This window comes from Lethenteron reissneri, chromosome 64 (assembly GCF_015708825.2).
Source record: "Lethenteron reissneri isolate LAM-NWPU_2019-01 chromosome 64, ASM1570882v1, whole genome shotgun sequence".
Taxonomy (NCBI): Eukaryota; Metazoa; Chordata; class Hyperoartia; order Petromyzontiformes; family Petromyzontidae; genus Lethenteron; species Lethenteron reissneri.
In genome coordinates this window covers 2,828,796-2,841,391 of record NC_083842.1, presented here as the reverse complement: position 1 = coordinate 2,841,391, position 12,596 = coordinate 2,828,796, and the positions used below count along the sequence as shown (strand labels likewise).

At 39.0% G+C, this 12,596-nt stretch overlaps 1 protein-coding gene across 1 annotated transcript in view; it reads right to left on the bottom strand.

The window, feature by feature from the left end:
* Window positions 1–12,596, bottom strand: part of LOC133359271 (protein unc-13 homolog A-like) — a 246,827-nt gene that overhangs the window by 51,843 nt on the left and 182,388 nt on the right. The window contains 3 exon segments of the mRNA XM_061577750.1: window positions 323–466; window positions 6,432–6,528; window positions 9,036–9,162. Coding sequence (XP_061433734.1) covers window positions 323–466; window positions 6,432–6,528; window positions 9,036–9,162 — 368 coding nt within the window.

Genomic DNA, 12,596 nt, shown 5'->3' with positions numbered 1-12,596 from the left:
GTAACCAGACAAAAATATGAGTTGCTTACAGACTATAAACATTTTCCTCTTCACTACATTTGAGAACCAGCCTACCGCTTTACTGCGATAACTACATTTAATGATGTTGACTATAATAGTCAACTGTATCAATGCCTTAGATTAATAAAACCACTAGGGCATATTTTTTGGGAAACCATGAGCAGATAACTGCTGGCATAAATAGTGCCATCTCAAAAAACAAACCGTGCCAGTGTACATACCGCTGCGAATGCTGCATACCAGCTAGAATGTAAGCCTTCATGGTGTTGAAGGTGGGGAATATGATGAGTGGTTTATTTACCTTGGCAAAACGCCTCATAAAGTGAGCAACAATCTCTGGATCAGGACACTCCAACTTCTTGATGATCTCAAAGCTTTGGTTGAGTTGTGTGAACACGTCCACCACTGAGCAGGAGAAGAGGGCGTGCTCAGATGTTTGCTGAAACTGAAAATCACGTGACAAGGGGAATCAGGAATAACATCAATATTGTATATGCAATTTTATTTTTAAAAATACATGTCAATTTCACATTAATCTAAGAATAATACACAAATCTAATTTCAAAAGTTGAAGTGACAACTTTAAGACAATTGTTGAAACATATTTAAACCTGATAATTGGTTTTTACCCTTCTATCTGGCAACAAAACTGACACCTTTTTACAAGGAGTCATGTTTGCATAGACAACAATACCTGCAGTCATAATACAAACAAAAGAACATAACTCTGATAATGTGCACTGTCCTTGAAGTTGATTGGTCCACACCCAAGACAGCTTTCCTTAGAGTCTAGTCTCACATGGTGTTGGACCAGATGACGCCAAAAGGTCCAACACCATGTGAGACTAGGCTCTAAGGAAAGCTGTCTCGGGTGTGGACCAATCAACTTCAAGGACAGTGCACATTATCAGAGTTATGTTCTTTTGTTTGTATTATGACTGCAGGTATTGTGGTCTATGCAAACATGACTCCTTGTAAAAAGTTGTCAGTTTTGTTGCCAGATAGAAGGGTAAAAAACCAATAATCATATTTTTACTGGCAAATGAGGTTCCCATAGTATATTTAAACCTTTTAAAACTTCAAATTCGACTGGTGTGATTGCCTGGATTAGGTCACAAGAGACTGATGGGGTTGTCCTGATAATTAAAGCAAAGATCAAAATGGTGGACATTTTTTGTATGTGGACATGTGCAGATGTTTATTCGTGAAAATGTATCAAATGAACTGTTATTGTGTTAAAAAGTTAACTCTTTTTAGTTTGTTGCGCAAATGATTTCTATTTCTATACGTATATATAAATTTATCAAATTCCCTACCATTTCTATGGTTTTCACAGCCTAAGTGCCAGTTCTTGCCTAATTCCCTTCCCTCCAAGTTTTTGTTGGGGCTGGTTCATGGCTGAAATATTGTAGGGCAGGGGTTAATGTCTGGCCCTCCCTTGCCTGTGTTGTGTTCAGGAGTGTTAACCACCCATGTATGCATCGTATTATGTGAATACTAAGCCTGTGCCTACACTTTGGAGTGGAACCAGATTGAATAAGATTTTTTTTTAACGTGATTTGATAAAAATTTGATGCCCATAAAATTATACGCCTCTGGATTGCAAAAGTCCCAGGTTAGAAAACACTGCGGGGCATCTTGTAATGAAATCAGCAATAAAGTATTGCTATTGAAGGATGATAATGTACAAGTATTTGATTTGATTGTATTTAATACATATTAACATCTGAGCCTCAAATTTAAAGGAGTCTCAGAAATGGTTTATGAATCCTCAGAGGGGGCCCCATCTGGCAGTTTGCCCCAGGCCTCTAGAAAACCTTTCTGGGCATTTCTCTCCACATGTTTCTGTATAATCGTATTCAAGATTTAATGTGTTGCTCTCTGTGTGTCTCCATGCCTCTCTCTATGTGCAAGTATATCTGTGTATCTCTCTCTCTCTCTCTCCGTGTCTCTCATTGTGTTTTCATGTTTCTGCATACATATCTCTTCTCTCTGTCTGCATGGTTCTCTCTGTAATGTGTTTGTGTGTTTTGCTCAGTGACTCCATATCTACAAAGGCCAAGTAGCCTGGGGATTGCAATTGTATAACCCTGTTGTGCCTCTGGGTGTCTCTCTCAATTTCTCTCTCTCTGCATTTTTTAATCCATGTATTTCCGTGTCTCTGTGTATATGCATTTGTGTGTGTTTCTCTGTGTTAACCCTGTCCAGATATGTGTCTCTTTGCACATCTCTCTGTGGTAATATCTTTCTGTGCATATCTATGTGCCTATGTCATCTCTGTCTCTCCGATTCTCTGTTTGTATCTATGTATACCTTTCTCTGTGTATCTCTGTCTTTTGCTGAGTTTATACAAGACCACGTGCAGCCCAGGGGCCGTAATTGCATCTCCCGGTCTCTCTCTACGTCTGGGTATATATGTGCTGCTCTCTCCCCATCTCCAGGTATCTCTCCATGATTCTAATTCGCCCCATATCTCTTTCTGTGTCTACATGCCACTGTGTAGTTATCTGTCTCTCCATGCCATGTCTTCCTCTGCATCTCTGTCTCTTGCGTATACACCTCCGATTAACGTGGTTGGCTACGTACGGCGCGAAATATGTTTATACATACAGACATGCTCTCTGTTTCTGTGTATATTTGTGTCTCTCACTATGTTGCCATCTCTCTCGCTTCATATTTCTGTACCGTGTCTCTCTGCTTCTCTTTTTCTCCACGTTTCTCTGTCGTTCAGTCTGCTCAATGCTTTGTCTAGTGAGGACCTTTTACATGCACAGGATGTCGCCGTGAATTCCATGTGAAGAGGTTATGTGGGCATAACGTGTAGACTTGAGTTCCCCCTGCCACCCTTACCCCTTAGAGGGGTGGAAGAAATCAAGTCACACGGCCCATGTCAACTCGAGCACTGCAGTGAAGAGGCTCACATAGGTGCTAAATACTGTACTGGATGTACATGAAAATATATAGAAGCCTACAATATATATATAAAATACAAAAGAACACGATATATATCGAATTACGATATACACTGCATGTATATCACATGCAGAATATAACCGTACACTTTATACTCTAAATATACTGTATTTATAATAAATAATGTGCAGTATAAATTCTAGTATAGTATGTATATTCTGTAAATATAATCCAGTATATAGTCTATGTGCTGTATATATTGTATAAACTACATCTGAAGTGTGAGAAGAAGACTACACTGATAGGTAAAGTAACAAGGTAATGGACTAACTAAGAATGTGATGCATGTGCATTTGTCTGAGTTCTGCATTTTTCAGAGGTATCATTCCGAATCAGTCGAGCAGCATTATCTTTTCATCAGCTGCGTAATGCTGTATGAAAGCTACCTGGCCTTCGTTCCATACGAAGCTCTGGGTCTTCTCAGCCACAGTTATGTCCTTCGTTCTCCATGCTTGCAAAATGTGGACCCCTTTAAAAGGAACATTTTCTCTGGTGTGAAGCATTCATGCTGGCCTGCCTACAATCCATTGTGGGTATAACCAGACTGGATTGCGTGAGTAGGTCACAGATCCCTGAAGTATATCTACAAAGTCTCATCAGTGAGATGCCCCGGCGGCGAGGCTGCTTTGGCTGGGTCATTTAGCCCTCATCCCCAGCCACCACATGTCCAAGACGCTTCTGTTTGGCCAGATAGAGAGAGCTAAACTTTTGCAGCACAAGCTCGAGAAAAGGTGGTCTGAGAAGGATATGCAAGCTCATTGGACTTTCCAATGACTGTTACCAGCGGTGCCAAGTTTGGCTTCTGAGGAGTCTCGTGAAGGATGTTACTGGGCAGTTAAGAGGCAGATGCCCTCCAACAAATAACAAAGGCTCGCTAGCAGGAGGCCACGGCACACAGGCCCAGGTGCTATGGGTTGACTGAGATGACTGGCAGATTCACAACCTGTGCTCCCCACTGTGCCAGCTTGCTGTATTTTAACTGCCTGGCACAACAATGAGCGGAGTGCCAGGCAGTTAAAATACATCAAGCTGGCACAGTGGGGAGCACAGGTTGTGAATCTGCCAGTCATCTCAGTCAACCCATAGCACCTGGGCCTGTGTGCCGTGGCCTCCTGCTAGCGAGCCTTTGACACTCACGTGACGGTTAAAAGTGCATCTAGCCTGGCACAAGCGCTGTGGTGATATCACTGTCACTTAGTGGCTGTTGTAAGGCATGGTGCACACGCTGTGGTAACTCGGCAATGCGGCGTGAGCTCACATCAACTCGGGGTCGCCTCGCCCGGTACACCAACATGAACGTGCTTTTGGGTCTGGTGTCATCACTGTCATAATGTGTGATGTGGATGGCATTGACACTGGAGGGGTTGCAACTAATGGGAAGCAAGGTGGGTGGTTCCATTCTTTCCTGCATTGTAACGCATAGGCATTGCACCATGTGTAGTAGGCTTTACCATGTTGACATTATTTCAGTTGACACGACGAGTACATGTGAAAGGCTCATCGTTGAGGCAGCTCTAAGCCTGGGGGCTGCAAACAACCTCACAGGAGATCAATACCAGGTCTCCTCCACCACCAAAACCATTGTACAAAGTTCCGTAATTAATGTACTCAATGTGTTCCATTTTACATTTGGTAACTTGTCATGTATTCACTACCCTGAGGGTTGAATATAATGGCTCTGATACAGCCTATGGAAAGCCAAACCAAGGAGTAGTCATGTAGTAAACTTCTCTCGCCCCACTCATACTACTATTTCAAAAACTGTTTATTTTTTCCTGCGTAAATGTTATATGTGCAGTGCTAAGCAATGCTGTGGTTATTGCATGTGATTTTTTTGTTGATTGATGCCACGTGAATATGTTATAGTGAAGGGTATGGTATGCGATACACTGGATTGGTTCAATAGCGTTAAACTGTATTGCAGAAGACAAGCAAGAAATAGGATGCATATTAGTTGCACCGTTCAACTTCCGCTTTAGTCATATTGTGACGTTTTATTAATCCTTTGAATTTGTGGTTTACTTTTTGTAGCTAATAAATGTTTTTAACAAGTAAAGATGTTTTATTAACGACAGACGATAGGTATACTAAGTGTGAGCGAGAGGGGGCATTGGTGGGAATGGTGCTGAGGATGTGTGGAAATGAGGGAAGGCGTGGCAGTGAGTGGAGTTCAGAGATAAGGGACAGCAGCAAGGGGACAATGAGGGAATGGGTTCTCTGTACGTGCTGATCACAAACAAACTAAAGCCCATCCAACACCTATATCATTGGTTACGTGGAGATAATTGTGCTTTATTCCAGTAATCGCGGACAAATGTTGCTGTTATTGGGTGTCATCAACAAGTGGCTTAAAATATATGTTAAAGAGTCCCATGGATTTACGGGCTTTGTTCAGCCATGTTTTTTTGTTGTTTCAGAAATGTATAAAATGAGTGAATTGCTAAAATGATAAATAACAAAATAGATTAACAGAATATATTTTACAACAATGGGACTGGAAAAATGACGGCATAATCATAAATCGATTAAGTATTCACCATCTCAGAGTCGATAATGGCAGTTATAAGAACCAATTAAATAAATAACAAGGAATGGTTCAAGAAAGAAGGCAGTGAAATGAGCCTGAAAAAAATAAACGCTAAACGAGTCACGTACAATAATAAATCAGGGAAACTATTTAAAACAAAGCAGTAGATTTATAATAGCTATAGCAATAATTGACATTGGATTGGCATCAATATAATAAGAACAAAAGCAGGATAGAATTGTTTTGGAAAACTGAAATGAATAATGAATGGCAGCAAACCATTGAGCCTGAACAGGATGCGTTGTTGTTGTAATAACTGAATATCGCTACCTATGAAGTATGGATCAGAAACTTGGACAAATGCAATTAAAATTGAATAAAAGTTGACAATTGGGCACAAAATCATGGGTAAACACACGCTTGGAATTACACAAAAATATGAAAAGGAACACTGGATTAAAATAACAAACACAAGTCACAGTCACAATGTTGAATGTTGAACAAATTAAGTGGGCTTGAGCAGGGCACGTGACTTATGGATAATGGATGAGACTGGTGATAGAAAGATAGTGAAAGAAGATAATGTGTTTATAAGAGCACGGCCATCACATGAATGTAGTAATGAGATCAGTTCACGTGTAGGAGTGAGGTGGATTGTAGCACCGCAGGAAAGTGAAGGATGGTGAAAGCAAGAGGTATTTGTCCAACTGAGGATAGACAACGGCTGATGGTGATATTAGTAAACTTAATACTTTATAATCTCAAACCAAGCAGAGAGGTTAAGATTTTCACTTAGAGTTAATATATAAATTTCGAGGTGATAGGTATTATTTAAGATGTGTATATATAGTTTGATTGCCCTGAACTATATACGTATGCTTTTTCTTGAAAAATATATGGATTAGCCTACCCCATCCTTCTTGTCTCGGTCCAGAGCGCCTCGCAGAAATTCCAATGAGACCTCTTCATTTTCATCCAACCACTGCAGTACAAATGGCTCAAACCACCTACAACATCGACACACAGCACCACATGACATTTAACAATCTAAATTATGTTCCACACATAAAAAAGGGCTTTGGAAGAAACGAGCATTCATCGTATATAAGTCAATCAATAACCTTCATGAAAAGGTGAGATCCCACACAGACAAAGCTAAACACTTTTTTCCACACACAAACTATTTTTGTCCAAGCGTTTATTTTTGCCAGCAGGATTTAGTTTTCCACATAAGTGGTGTGTCTGCCGTGGAGAAAACACATGATTCAGCCTGGGTTTTCATGCTGCTTTCCACCCAGTAGAGAAAACTATTTTTGCCGTGCAACACTTTTATAACAAAGGCTGAACTATATCCATCCAATTGTATACACCCAACACTCCCATGACAGTACAACTTTTTTTCCTTTCTTTGTATGGAAGTTTCTGTGCTTTGGTTATGGGTCCTTGCGCTTCCTCGTGGTCTACTGTGATGCCCATGCTTCATCATGTGTTGGTGTTGTGGAAACTCTTAAACAAATGTATCTATTTTTTTAGCTTAATCTCATCCTTTCACTTTATAAAGTAATCACAAGCACTTCGCTGTGAAACTGACAAAAAACTAAATGAATGTCACAAAGGTTGTGGCACAGTGGTTAGTGCCACATGATGAGTAACTTCATGGCTAACATCATGATTTCCGTATTAGTCCTGGCCCCCGCTTAGCGAACCTGCACTGACCAGCGTGATGAAGAACGATCAAACAACCCCCAATAACCAACACGACATGGGGAAGCCTTCATCCAGAAATTGATTGGAAAAGTTTTCCAAATGATTATTTTCTTCATAATTTGTGGAGTGAACATGGCCAAAACCATTCTGTGCCATTCGTGGATATCACACCTTTTCCCCTTTGTTGAATTGCACGCATTGCCTGTAATGCTGCACAGACTTACAGAGGATCCAAGGGGCACCACACTTTCATCTGATTGACGGAGGTTTTTAAGTTACCCTCAACACATTTAAAGCATGATTTTCTATATAAACGAAGACCGCTGTGGGGTAAAACATTTGGATGTTACCAGAACATCCATTGCAGAGAAACAAAAAACATCAACAAATATCAAAACACATTGTTACGTAAAAGATGATCATAAAAAAAATAAGAATGAGATGACAAATAATAATGATTATAGTAACAAAATGGTTGTTGTGACTGCCTTTCTCAAAAGTCTGCCACCATCGATAACGATGGAACACTTCCCTGTGAATAAGGAAACAGCACAATCTTGCAACTTGTCTATGTTATTGCGACACTCAGTTCACATTGCAGGACAATTCACCGTCTGCACGTGGTTCTGGCAGTTGGAGGCGACAGTGTACGGAGTGATGTGTTCTGCCGCTCCATTTGCACGATTCAACTTCTTGTAAGGTCTTATTATTTATATTTGTATATGATGTTTATGTTTAAATTGTTTTCCCTGTGCATTGTCTTGAGATGCGTGTAGTATTTAAATTCTGTATAAGTTAAATTATAATGATGATGACGATAGGCATAACAATTTTAACGCCGTGATGTAGGTGGGTGCTTTTGTTGCAAGTCATTGCCACCTTTAGCAATGATGAGAAACTTCTCTGCCCAAAAAAATTTACATTTTCTAGGAAAATGTCATTTGTCCATTTTTGGTTGCACAAGTGGTGACACAGGTCACGAGACATGCACACGAATCACTGCACACAGCTTGATGATCAAATTATTCTGATTCAATTGTTTCCAAACCAGCAGCACTCAGCAGGACTCTTATGATTTGCAATGTGTCAGCACTTCTTGTGTTCATTTTGATGTGATCTATTTATTTAAATATGAACAAATGTTAGCAACAGTAAAGCAAAAAGCAACCAATATATATTAAAATACTCCAACAGCGTTCACAGCAGTAAGGCTGGCCATAGGTGAATGTACCCATGGACTGCTATATTGTGGTCAGCCTGAGCTGATATTACAGTGATATTACAGTGATATTACAGTTAACGGTCACCTGACAAAAGAAACATTGTATTTTAAAAAATAACCATGGTTAACATTCCATATAGAGCGATTGATAAGGTATTGGCTATACCAAGTGCTGACTTGTGTAATTAATTAAGATAACGTTCTATTTTAAAGGTGTACCATCAACCCCATGAATCACAACATATCACGTGGAATGAAGTGTATCTGATGACAAAATATTACAAAAACCACTGTAAATAATAAACAAACACATACGTGTAATGACTAGAAAGTAAAAACAATGCTAGAATTATTGAAAAACCATGTGGGACATCATATGAACCTTCAAAAAGACAGGTCAATAAAAGTGATGGAATGGGAGCAAACGTAAGCAAAAGCACATACGAAAAAAACTAATGGAATAAAAGCAGGGTACATTCGGAAATGAGGGATCTTACAGATGTACAAAACCTTGACCAGAGAGGCCTGCATCGATACATTGATTGAAAAATGGATAGTGTTGAGAACGATCATTATGGAACTTACGCAGAGTATTCTGGAACTTTCTCTTTTGAAGCTGGCAGGTCCTTTACATATTCATTGTAAAGCCATTTCACTTTGAAGTGCAGATTCATGTAGTCTGCACTCTTACACTGCCTGTGCTTCTCGTGCTCTTCAAATGAAAAAAACCAACGACATCCATTACAAACTAAATTAAACATCAGTCACGGCAAGTGTGGATGCAAAGTGGAAGCTTAAAAACACCCAAATACAAACAAGTTTACAAGTCGGCTCACATTGCACACATTCATCTTGTCGGAGGGGATACAGAACACACATTCAAACTGCACTCTTGATATTTCTACTGTGTTTATGTCTGTATTTGAGGGACTGGCGTAGAAATGGACACAGTGGCTAGAAACTTGATCATTATTTACATTTACTAATCCCTGCCTGTAATCAGAATGTAATTACTTAAGCGTTTGTAAAAAAAAATTGAATGAATATATGGCTTTCAAATCGAAGTATTGAAGGCAAATGCATTTTAACTGCAATTTAAACGAGTGTCAATGTCCCACATGCACAGCTAAAATGTTGAGGTCCTTATGTAATTGTACAAAATATTACAAGGTTATGTTTACAAATGTAAATGTTGATGACATCACACTCTCTTTCTCCTGGTCTCTTACTACCACCCACTAATCTGATTTTAACCTCATTTTCAAGTTCTTCCATATCAATTATATTTAAATATCCCTCCAAACATTATCTTAGGAATTAAGCGTCTTCTCCCTTGTGTACGACAATGCAAACAGCAATATCTGCCATATTGCCATGACCTCCATGACCACTTCAAAGATAAACAACATTTTTTTCACAAATACCCAACAACCAAATGCAGGACTCTCTCTTCACAAGCACAAGAGCAACTACAATTACTCATAAACTTGAAGTTTTCCATCAAGACAACTTGCCTTGATGTATAACGGTTAACATTTATGCGGTTAACATTAGGTACATCACGTTGATTGCTATTAACATGATGTACCTAAATGTTAAAAGGACATTATCTCAACTTAACAACCTCAGCATAGACGTTGTTTTTACTGTAAGAGAAGCATATTGCTCACTTATCATTAAAACCTTACAGATCATGGGTGGGACATGTCTATCCACTAACAGCAAAGTTGTTGCCATACTGAAACAAAGAGAACTGCCTTCAACCCAAACTTTTCAAAACAGTTACCCTTAAGCAAAGTTTATTTTCGTCTTTGGCACCCTCAACAGGATGAAGTCCATCTTCATAAATCTTCCCTGATTTACTCGAGTATGGTTAAAGCAACCTCTTGAAACACAACGCAGATAACGAGATCATAAAAGGGATCAGAAACTTTGTTCAATCACTCACCACTAAACCCTTAGACCAACCAATGGATCAGCGACTCACTATTATAACCCAATTCCAGCTGATCGCCCTGGCATGTTATACAATTATCTAAAGGACTACACACACGACGCAAGTGTTCATTGGTCGTCTCCAAGAATAACTTCTTGCTTATTTAAAAACATCTTGAACAATATGATTTCAGTGAAAATACGTGACTTCCAGATAGAAACTCACTGCTGGATTATTTGGTGATACTGCAGTGGTGGACTAGCACAAATAACAAAGAGCTCAACACATTGGTCAATAACACTGTGCTATGAAGGGCCATTGCCCAAAACATTACCTCTCTATATCATTTTTTATTTTAAGGCAGTGTCATTGACCAAGGTCTGCTTTTTTTCACATGTATATAGTATCCTCGAAAATTACAAGCTAATTCAGGGTTGAGCCACCCCGGTATATATGTATTCTTAACAAAAGTCCATTATAATAATAATAGGTTTCTAGATTTGAAGCTTTTGTGACTGCAAGGATTCATATTCTTAGGTTTTTTCTGGTAAAGTCACGTAGGTAGAAATTTTAAATTAATAAAAGTAAAATAAAACAAATAAAATAAAATCACGACGTTTCGGAAGCAACACAATCCTCCGTCTTCAGGTGGCACCGTCACAGCCACGACAGCTGTATCAAGTAAATGAGAGATCACAAGAAATACTAATGTAACTACACTTATTTGGACCATCTTATTTGACAGACAACTATTACAGGTTATTGATAGACAGCCAGTTTGTTGTTTTACCAGTTTTAGTTTTTACTTGCTTTTCTTTTTTCACACTTTTGTTATGTATGCTAGGTGTTAGTTACAAACCGCACCTCTCCATAACAAAGGCTCAGTCCTTTGTTATGCAGTCTACTCGTTGGTCTTAAGCCTCACCTTACCATATTAATAAAAAAGTGTGCCGTTCCTGGCCCTTCCCCCCTCAACCATCATATATACGGGGTAGTATTTCTTGTGATCTCTCATTTATTTGATACAGCTGTCGTGGCTGTGACGGTTCCACCTGAAGACGGAAGCTTGTGTTGCTTCCGAAAACGTCGTGAATTTTTTTTAAAATTTTACTTTTATTAATTAAAATTTTTTACCTACGTGACTTTACCGAAAAAAAACCTAAGAATATAATAATAGGGGTTTCCCCTTTTTTCTGGCAACAAAACTGAAACATTTTTACAAGGAATCATGTGTGCATTATCGGAGTGTGTTTTTTGTTTGCATTTTGACCACAAGTATTGTGGTTAATGCACACACGATTCCTTGTAAACAGGTTTCAGTTTTGTTGCCAGAAAAAAGGGGAAAAACCCTATTATTATATTTTGGTACTGGCAAAGGAGGTCTAACGAAAATTCCATTATTTCCATGAAGACCTTGAGGTAATGAGATCCTCTCAACACCTCCCAAAACCTCTCCATAAACACCCAATCTCCATCGGCAGTACTGTACGCATATTTCTTCAGTGTAAATACCTAATATATTTGACATATACCCTTTTCTTTTCACATATTCTTACGGGATTCAACATACATCTGTTTAATGTTTTCGTATCTTAATTGTAATTGCACTATAATCGGTTTAAAAAGTAATCTGCCTTTGCCGGTTTGCACGAGAGGAAATTCACTATTTAACAATGATTTATGTTCGTGCAATATTTTAGATTTCTCATGTGACAGTTGTTTTTTATTTGATTTCTTTTTGCGTATTTCATTTGATTTTATTTCGTCCTTTTAGTGAACCAGGCCATTCTTGCAAATGCGACGATTGTTGCCTCTTGTGTCTCGCATAGTAGAACAAATAAACTTGACTGACCTTTTAACCCATCATGTTCCACATCTACATCCCAACAAGCATCTCTCACCTCCATCACATACATGTAGAGCTCTTCCCCACTCCCCAATAACATCAACATGTTTCCAAAGTCAATCCCTCTCTCAGACCAATTCATAACACACAGAAATCAATCTCTACTATTCTTCGAATGCAAGCAATTCACATCACTAGCTCAAGGTAACTAATAGAGATGATAACCACCCCAATATGGATAGAAGCCTGACCTTCAAAAGTCTGTGAAAGGACAAAACTAAAATTGCCCTGGGACAAAAACATGAAAAAAGAACCCGGGGCTCCTCAGCTGATGTGCTGCAAACTGCTGCCCTATCACTGATCT